At 52.3% G+C, this 9412-nt stretch overlaps 2 protein-coding genes across 2 annotated transcripts; one reads left to right on the forward strand and one right to left on the reverse strand.

Moving 5' to 3' along the window:
* The first annotated feature begins 717 nt into the window (after positions 1-717).
* Positions 718-1492, forward strand: LOC109736046 (uncharacterized). The gene has a single exon (XM_040386808.3). The coding sequence runs from the start codon at positions 811-813 to the stop codon at positions 1273-1275; it is 465 nt and encodes a 154-aa protein (XP_040242742.1). The 5' UTR covers positions 718-810; the 3' UTR covers positions 1276-1492.
* Positions 1493-7060: 5568 nt separating this feature from the next.
* LOC109736001 (large ribosomal subunit protein uL2) lies at positions 7061-8834 on the reverse strand. The gene is made up of 2 exons (XM_020295213.4): positions 8315-8834; positions 7061-7583 (listed from the first exon to the last, which is right to left on the reverse strand). The coding sequence occupies exons 1-2, from the start codon at positions 8752-8754 to the stop codon at positions 7238-7240; spliced, it is 786 nt and encodes a 261-aa protein (XP_020150802.1). The 5' UTR covers positions 8755-8834; the 3' UTR covers positions 7061-7237.
* Between the last annotated feature and the right edge of the window lie 578 nt (positions 8835-9412).

Genomic DNA, 9412 nt, shown 5'->3' on the forward strand with positions numbered 1-9412 from the left:
AACCGCATCATTAGCGGAGACCAAGTTCAGAAGAGGCACGGTCTAGGGGACGGGAATTGCGTGTGGTGCCGTGCGGCATAGGATCGCGACCATTTATTGTTCAAGTGTATAGTTGCTCGCTTTAGATGGAGCGCTCTCCGTGAAATAACCGGAGGTGCTTGGAACCCAAGTGGATTCGTGGACCTATATAGGATGGTTCAGGGCGCATCGGGTGGGGAACACCGTCTGGCATGGCTGGTTTTGGGGGCATTGGCATGGACCTTGTGGACTACACGCAATAAAGCGCTTATAGAGGGGATTTTTTTTCACCATTCAGCTGATCTTCTATACAAAATGGTCTCTTTCTTGCAGCTTTTGAAGCTCAGGCAAAGTCAAAGGACAAAGGGAGCGTGGAGCAGCTCGTGCTAAAGATGCGGGCAAAGTGCACTGAACTTCATCGCGTCGGGTAGGAATTTGCTTCCGTAGGGTGCCATCCTTCCCGATATCTTCTGGGAGTCGGCAATGTTAGTTGGCTTGCGATCGGCGTTGTGTTGCTGTTATCAACCGTTTCGGCTTGTATCTACTCTTTTATTTTGTTCTGTTTCCATTTTGTTAGACTCTTGTACGACTTTGTAGGGCCTCATCATTAAGGCCAGGCAAGCGCCTCCTTTCAAAAAAAAAATTTACGAGTCAACAAAAAAAAAACGCCTTTGGTTGAAGAAGAGAAAAATCAGTTGCAACTTTCACGCCAATTTGATTCATCGTCGGGGAGATCTCCTAGTGGACGCATAGCATAGGGCTTTCTCCTCTCCCCATCGCTCGGCCGGTCCAATGGCCACCGACTCTTCCTACCCCGTCGAGTTCTTCCACCGCGGCGGCGGCGACGGCGACGGCCAATGGTGCAGCCTCGGCGCCGCCTACGCCGCCGTCCGGGTCCTCCGCCCGCAGGGCCACTCCCTCGTCATGTACACCGTTCCCGACGACCGGCCCCACCAGCGGATCCTCTTCGCGTACCCGATCCTCCCTGGCGACGCCTTCGAGAGGCTGGACGGGTCCACGCTCTCCTGGGCGGGGCAAGGCTCCGGCGATGAGTTTGCTCTCTGCTTCCGCGACGAGGCCGCCTGCGCAGCGATCTGCGGCGCCATCTCCCCGGTGACGACGGCGCTTGCAGCCCTGGACGACATCGCTGACAGGCTCGAGGGGTTGCGAGTGGCCGCGGCGGAGGGGGGCGCCACGGCCGCCGGAGGGGACATCGCTTGTCGGCTCGCGCAGCTTAGCTTAGCCCGCGGGCCATGAACTGGGCTACCCGGAGAATTGAAACCAGCCAGATCAAGTAGGTTTTTGCCATAGCACCGTCGTGTTAGTTCAATCAACTCTATACTACGTATAAAATTCTGCAAACTTTTCTTCAGCAGTTTACATCGCTTTGTTCCAAAACTGCAATTGTTAAAGCAACAGATGGAAAGATTGCAGACTATGATGCCCAGTAAGGAATTTCTTTTGAATTTGGAAAGATTGCAGACCATCTCTCCAGCCTCTCATGAGCAATCTTTACCTGCAAAAACAAAATGGAGCTGAAACACACATAGGGCGTGTGACTGCCCTTAACAGACTCACGTTGCGACTATTAGGAACCTGTCGCTCGCGTCGCTCTTCACGGGGGCGGCACGAGCGAACCCTAGCCGCCGCCGCCCCGTCCCTCGCCTTTGCAGCCCGCGGTCTAGCCGCTGCCAGAGGAGGCCGACGGGCGAAGCCCGCCACGGTGGATGGCAGCAGCAGGGCACTCTCTCCTCGTGGGGATGCGTTGCCCTGGACGGCACGACCGGCTCGCCGCGCGGTGGCGGAAGTCGGCGTGGTGGATCCGGTGGTGGACCTCACGTCAGCCCGGCGAGGAGGTTCTGCGTGGCTGGCCGTGGTCGAGCACGAGGGATTCGGGCCTTGTTGCCCGTATTGATCTCGGATGGTGACTGCATCCTCAGTCGGCGCGGTCAGAGTGGCGACCTTGGCGTGCGGCGGTGGCTGGTTCCCCCGTTCAGGTGTTGGGTGGCGCGGAAGGGGCTAGTGGGTTGAGTCCTTGGCTTGCCTGATCAGGTGTTGGGTGGCGGCTAGCGTCCCGTTCAGATCCGTCGTGGCATGGCCTTGGCCGGCCGGCGACGCGTGGAGGGACCGGTGAGGGGCGGATGGAGGCCCTCTGCCGGTGTGCTGACGGCGGCTTTCGTCTTCATGGCGAGGCTCCGTTCGGTTCCTGTCAGCTACGAGAGTGGGGTGACGTGACTTTCGGTGAAAATTGCGCCGACTACGGTCAAGGCGAACGATGGCGGTGTCTGTGACGTCATTCCCTTCTCGAGGCATCGTTGTTGCAGGTTGCGGAACCACGCCTAGGGGGAAACCCTAGATTTGGGGCTTCCCGAATCGGACGATGACGACATCTTTGATGACGTTTTCCCTCTTGAGGGCATCATTTTGGAGCAGGTGGTGATGGAAGGGCTCGGAGGTGGAGCGATGTTACCTCCTCTGCATCGACGAAGGCAGATCTCGGAGGCATGGTGCAATGGAGTCTCGGTGTCTGATGCGTGTTGGTAGAATCGCGCAGAAGGATGGCGTCATCTCACGTCGTGGTGACGTCGACGGTAGGACGGCGGCGGCGGCCTATGAGAGTGCGTCAGACCGGTCTGTGCCCCAGACCTGACAATGTGGCTTGGTTGGGGCCTCCGCTTTTAGATGTTAGGTTTTGGTGCGAGGTCTGTTTGGTATTCGGCTCGGACTATCGGCACCCCTTCATCAACTGGATAGGAGTAGCGACAGATGTTGCCAAAATGATGGCTTCAGACTTACTGATGTTTACTTTGTAAGCTTTGTGAATAATTAATAAAGTAGTTGCATGCACCACTGCACCACCGAGATGCAGAGACCGGGGGTCTTCCTCCTTTTCTAAAAAAAACACATAGGACGTGTTCGGTAGTCTGTATAGAGGCTAGTCAGACCCACGCGAGAAGAGAATAGGTTGTTTGGTTCCCTGCGTTTACTGTTGGCCTGCATCGCATGGACCTCCAATCACCTCCCAGCCAGGCCCACTAGGAACGCTCAAATCGGCATTTTTTTCTAGAGCCAGGCCCGCGCGATGCACGTGGGCGGCGGCGGCTGCACGCGAGGAACCTCGCTCGAGAAGCCGAGTTGCTTCCTAAAGTGCCGGTAATAATTTCCATCACCTTACCTCGTCGCTCCCCTTCCCTCTCACCACTCTCCCACTCTCACCGGCGGCGGCGGTCAGCGGATCGGACAACAGCAAGGCGACCACCGGCCTTCATCACCGGCATTCGATTCGCAACATCACCTGCAACACTTCGACAATGGTGATAAGCTCTTTTTTCACCATCCTCACTATTTCGCATCTGATCTACATTTAGATTCGATCTGCATTCTAGGGGAATGGGGAATCGGGGTAAATAGCCATAGTACTGACCATAACATCATCATGAGTTCCTAGTAGCGATGGAATTTAGGGTTCCGGTCTGGATTGAGTAGAAGGAGAATGGGGGTCAGGGTAAATCTTACACAATAGTTTCTAATCTTAGCCCTGGCGGCCCTTGAGGCGGTTGGAGTGGTGGGTGGCCTTGTTCTTGTCCTCCGGCGGGACCACCGTCTCGTCGTCCTCGCCCGAGTCCATATCGATTGTCAAAGTAAAGTGGCCTGGCTCTAGTGCTCTGACAACCATCTCCATCGCTTCTTCCTCCTCCTCCGGCTCCAAACCAATGACCCCCAGTGCCACCAAAGTACTATTCCAGTACATTGCGACACGCTGGTCATGAGGAGCCCTGTACTTGGCCCACCTTGTCATGTGTCCAGTGTCGCCAGAGTCGGCCTGATTCATGGCCCAGCAAAGGGTGTCGACTGACATAGCGCCCTTCGCTGGGTAAGGAATCAACGACTTCAACTCCTCCGTCGTCGCCTTCTTCACCACAGCATCTGCCTCTTTGTGCATGTCTTTGATGCTGCTGAAGTTCGAGCACACTTCCATGGTGTTCTAGAACTTGGTGCGGTCACCGAGCGAGCACCCGGGGAAGAAAGCCTTCCATCCAATGCCTCAAGGGAAGGGGTTGGGTTGGAGTTGGAGTTCATGGTGATGGATAGGAGGAAGAGTGATAGACAGAGAAGAGAGAGGGTTAACTGAGTGCGGTTGTGGGTAAGTAGTGATGGTCAGGGTGGGTAAATATAGGGGCTTTGGACGGTAGCTTTTAATGCCGATCAACTTTTGAACTTTGTGCTCTTCATAACGCCATGAACTTTCTGTTGTTCATAATGCAGATCAAGTCAGAAAACAATGACAAGGGCAAGGAGGTGGTGCTGCCTATGGAGAAGGGCATGCAAGGAGGTGGTGCCGCCTATGGAGAAGGGCATGCAAGGAGGTGGTGCCACCTATGGAGAAGGGCATGCAAGGAGGTGGTGCCGCCTATGGAGAAGGGCATGCAAGGAGGTGGTGCCACCCTTGGAGGTTGTGCCAACCATGCCTAAGGAGGTGTTAGGCACGGAGGACGACGGGGTGCCGGAGGAGACCCCAACGGCAAGTGCCGGAACTACGGGTGCACTACCATGATGAGGGTGGGCCAACTCACTTCTGCAAGGTCATCCTTGCCCCGAAGCTCGAGTGCGTTCCAATGCCCCTAGACTTCACCAAGCACTTCTTGGTCGTGCCGACGGAGTTCAACCTCAAGATGAACGTCGCTTCTCATGGAGGGTCACTATGAGGCTGATGAACGGCAAGATCACTCTCGATCAGGGTTGGGCCACCTTCGCCGCCGTCCATCAGATCAAGATCGGGTACATTATGACCTTCAAGTTGCTGACTCTCGACACGCTCGAGGTCATCATCTTAAACGACGACGTCATTTTAGTGGTGATCAAGTGCGAGAGGCACGATGAGGCCTTCGCCTGAACGTCTAGGACAACTCTCCGTTGCTTCAACTGGTTTAATATCGACTGTATCGCACTGCTTTGCTTGAAAACTGCTATGTTTTAAGTGTCATACTATGTTTAAAACTGCTTGTTATGGTTTAGAACTATGTTTAAGTGTGGTAGCATATTAAACTGCTTACTGCTTGCTATCTTTTGTGTGTCTTTGAGTTGTTCTATACGCTTATATGTGCGGTAACCTCATCACCTCGCCGAAGAGGTTACCAGACAACGGGTGTTGCATGAAACCAAACACCATGCCTTGTGTTTCCGTCTACACAAGCGGCAGATGTTGGTTTTTTGCGTGTTTTCCCTCAACCAGACTATGCATGCAGAAGTTGCTATGAAAACCAAACACACCCACAATGTAGCTACTCGGCATCTTCCCCTTCTTGCAATAGCTAGGCTAGCTCTTGGAACCCTAGAGTACTTGGTAGAAATTGGTCGATCCTCGATATGTACCCTGTGCTACACCAACCGATTCTTCAAACTGCTACACCAACCGATTTCCCTGTGCTCCAGCTAACTACCCAGGGTTAGTGACAACTGATTCTTCTAGTGCTACTTTTTTTAGAACAAAGCTTTAAATTAATAAAGGCCAGTACTAGGCGCCGGCGGACCGGCGGTAGGTTCAGCCGGTCAGCCCCAGCCGTTTGATCTGGTATAGTACAGCCGTCCAAAAAAATTAATCGCCCCGATCTAGCCTTCCCTTGATCTGTCTTCTTTCTCCCAACGAATCCCAAAAAGAATCCCGCGCCGCTGCCCCCGTGGCTCCACCTTAGTGTGCAGCTCGGCGAGGGGAACGGCTGCCGGCCGCCGGGCGCTTGCACCTCTATCCCTTGTAGCCCCTCTACTGCTCGCTGGAGAAGCTTCTCGCTAGTTAATTTTCAGTTGCAAGCTCCACCTCAGACGGTTGCAACTCCCCCCATCAACGCTCCATGGTTGCGACACCCAATGCGTCGCCGCCGCCACTCGTCGTCGATCCTCGCTGCGACCGACGACCACCGGTAAACGACATTGAGTGGATGTAGCAAAATACATCGCCGGTAGTAGCAAAAAACACCAACGGTGGCAACACACAAAAACTTGGTCGCCGGCGTCACAGCTCCGCAACCATGGATGTAGCACAATCAGACGACAGTTGCAGCAAAAAGAAATTTGGTCGCTGGCGTCGCAGCTCCGCCACCATGGATGTAGCAAAATCAGACGACAGTTGCAGGAAAAAGAAATTTGGTCGCCGGCGTCGCAGCTCCGCCACCATGGATGTAGCAAATTACCTTGCCGATAGTAGCAAAATCAGACGACGGTTGCAGCAAAAATGTCACCGTCGTGGCGGGGGCGCAGGTCCGCCATGATGAATGTAGCAAAATCGTTTGCCGGTTGCAGCTTTTTGCGCCGCTGTTTCCAGCTTTTTGCATCGCTGGTTCCAACATTGGCAGCGACGGCGCGGTTGCAGCTCGCCGACCGCCGATTGTAGTACCGCCGACCGTCGATTGGCCATTGTGCAGGTTGCAGCTTGCCGACCACCGGATGTAGCACCGCCTGATGCCGATTGTAGCGCCGCAGCCGTGGGGAGGCAAGAGCTGCGCGAGCACCGCATCAGCAAAGTCGCTCCTCGGGAAAGATTGCCATGCTTGACCATGGCTTGGAGTCTGGAGTAAGGGGATTTGGGAGGAAAGAGATGGGCGAAAAACGAGCGGATGCTGTTGTGTCGGGGAAGATAAGACGAAGAAGAAAGCGGTGCGTGTGGGGCCAGAGTGACGTGTTGCGTGCTCGATGGCACAAAGCCCGTTAGCGAGCGAGGCGTCCGGCCCAGTTTCGGCCGGTTCGCCGATTACAAACGTTTACCATTAATAAAGCCCACTAGGAGGGATCCTAGTGCTACTGTCACCAATCTCTCTCAACTCCCGTCTTATATGTGACAAAATTGTACTTTTAATTTAATTTACTTCTTCTGATTGTAAGATCATCTCATTCCTGACGCTCAGCAAAGCAACAATCCAAAGAACTAGAAGCAAGCATAGCACCCCTGCTTTATGTTTGATTCAACCAAACAAAAATCCGTTCTGAGATGCAGCAATAGAGCTAAACTAACAGAAACAGTAAACTCAAGAAAATCGACATACAAATATCCAAGCATAATAATCTTCCTTATGTGGACTGAAGAATCCAGACCACGACAGCAAAAACTGATAAGAAATATCACCAGGTTACCAAAGTACCGAGCAAAAACAACATCCTTACTGCAATACATGTCCTTGACGGGTAATCTAGAGCTAGCAAACATAGATAAACAGCAACGATAACTCTAAGTGGCCTTGTCGGCCTTGGCAGCAGAGGCGGCGGCCTGGCCTCTGAGACGACCAGTCCTCCTGGCAGCGATGAGACCAACCTTCTGGCCAGGTGGTGCATCACGGCGGACAGTGGAGGCGTGACCAATATGCTGGTGGTTACCTCCTCCGTGGGGATGCTCAACAGGGTTCATGGCCACACCACGCACCTTAGGCCAGGAGTTCCTCTTCACGCGGTACTTGTGGTAGGCGTTACCAGCCTTCAGCATTGGCTTCTCAGTCCTGCCACCACCAGCAACCTGACCAATCATGGCACGGCAGCTGCTTGGGACAATCTTCTTGGCGCCGGAGGGGAGCTTGATCCTGCATAAACACAACATGAATAATGCGTCTTAATATTTGTGCAGCTGAAAAATTCATCAAAAGAATCAGGCCATCAGGAAACATAAACAAAGATACGCCAATCATATCTATTCCATTAACATGTAGGATCTTGTACTGGCGAGCAATGATAATAAGAAATGGCCCTTGTATATGCAAACGCTAGCAATCATAATTCTTGAAGGCAGGGTAGGTCAATCTGAAGACAGAAGCAGGACAACATAGTTAGAGATCACATGTCTCTGGTTTAAGGTTTACTGTCTTCTAAGATGCATGTGCAGTTATAGGATAACAGAAGAGCAAGCATATCATGTCCAGTTCTAGGAAAACAGAAGAGCAGGCATATCATGTCCAGTTCTAGGATAACAGAAGAGCACGCATATCGTAACTGTTGCAGATTATACAAGAACAGAAAACATCTCAAGGCTCAACGACAGAATGCGTATCTAAGAATTGGTCTTTGAGAAATTAACAAACATGTAAAGCACGCACATTAAAGGTTTCCAATCTTTAATCAATTAAAGGGCATCTAAATCACGCATATCAGAAGCAGTGAACGAACATACATTCAGATCGAACTATGAGCATTTCATCATTTCTCACCGCGAATCACATAAAGCAAATCCAGTAACAGTTACTATCAGGAGAACGTCAGAACTAACCATAGGCATATACTAATTTATAAAGAGGATTGAGAGGAAAAGGAACAGTACCTTGAGGTGCCGTTGTCGGGGTTGTGGCTGATGACGATGGCGTAGTCACCGGAGGCCCTGGCGAAGACACCACGGTCGCCGACGTGGTGCTCGACGTTGCAGATGACGCCTCCCTCAGGCACGGAGCGGAGCGGGAGGACGTTGCCGACGGAGAGCGTGGCGCGGCGTCCGCAGTAGACGAACTGGCCGGTGTACATACCCTCGGCGGCGACGAAGAGCTCCTTCTGGTGCTTGTACCTGAACGGGTGGCGGAAGGTCACCTTGGCCAGCGGCGCACCACGCCCCGGGTCGTGGATGACATCTGTGACGACGCCCTTGAGGTACCCGTTGCGCTCGCCGAAGTCGAGCGACCTGAACCGGGCGGGGCCCTTGCGGTGGTGGGTGTGGGACTTGAAGACGGAGCCCGCACCCTTACGCTGAGCGCGGATCACGCGACCCATCTCGGCGGCGGCAGAGGCGGAGTGGCGGCGGCCGTGAGGGGAATGGGTGGGCAGCTGGGCTAGGGTTCGAGGAGGGAGAAGAGGGAGCAATATATAGTGGGGAAAATATCCGAAATTGCCTTTTGGAGGCCGAGCTCCGTAGACAGAGGCCTCCAAAAGCATTTTTCAAATATCATCAAAATTCATATTTCCAGATTTCAAAAAATTATGAAAAAATACACATATACATGAATGCATAATTACACGTGTGTAAATTTTCAGGACAAAATATGTTGAAATAAGGGTTGTGCAAAAAAAACAAATACGAGGCTTTCTAGCACATGATGCTATTCATCCTCAAAGTCAATGAATTTGTCTTTTTTGCACAGGTCGCATTTTAAGGTATTTCATCATGAATTTTTACACATATACATTTCAACATTGTATACTTGCATATTTTTTTTGATTTTTTTTAAACTGAAAAGTTTGAATTTTGAAATTTTTAAAAATAAAGGGCTGCATGGAGTTCGGCCTCCAAAACGCCTCACTCGGAAAATATCATATGATACAAGAGCTTAGGGTGTGTTTGGTAACAGTTCCCATCATAGCATTGTTGTGTTCCGTTTGAGACACGCTAACTCTAGACATGTTGATTACATGTGATGTGGAGCATCCCTCG

This window comes from Aegilops tauschii, chromosome 4 (genome assembly GCF_002575655.3).
Source record: "Aegilops tauschii subsp. strangulata cultivar AL8/78 chromosome 4, Aet v6.0, whole genome shotgun sequence".
NCBI lineage: Eukaryota > Viridiplantae > Streptophyta > Magnoliopsida > Poales > Poaceae > Aegilops > Aegilops tauschii.

Excerpts from the sequence above, each read along its gene's own strand:
- LOC109736046 (XM_040386808.3), top strand. The coding sequence starts at position 811 with ATGGCCACCGACTCTTCCTACCCCGTCGAGTTCTTCCACCGCGGCGGC.
- LOC109736001 (XM_020295213.4), bottom strand. The coding sequence starts at position 8,754 with ATGGGTCGCGTGATCCGCGCTCAGCGTAAGGGTGCGGGCTCCGTCTTC. Across the intron at positions 7,584-8,314 it reads CCCGACAACGGCACCTCAAG|GATCAAGCTCCCCTCCGGCG; the intron begins GTACTGTTCCTT and ends GTGTTTATGCAG.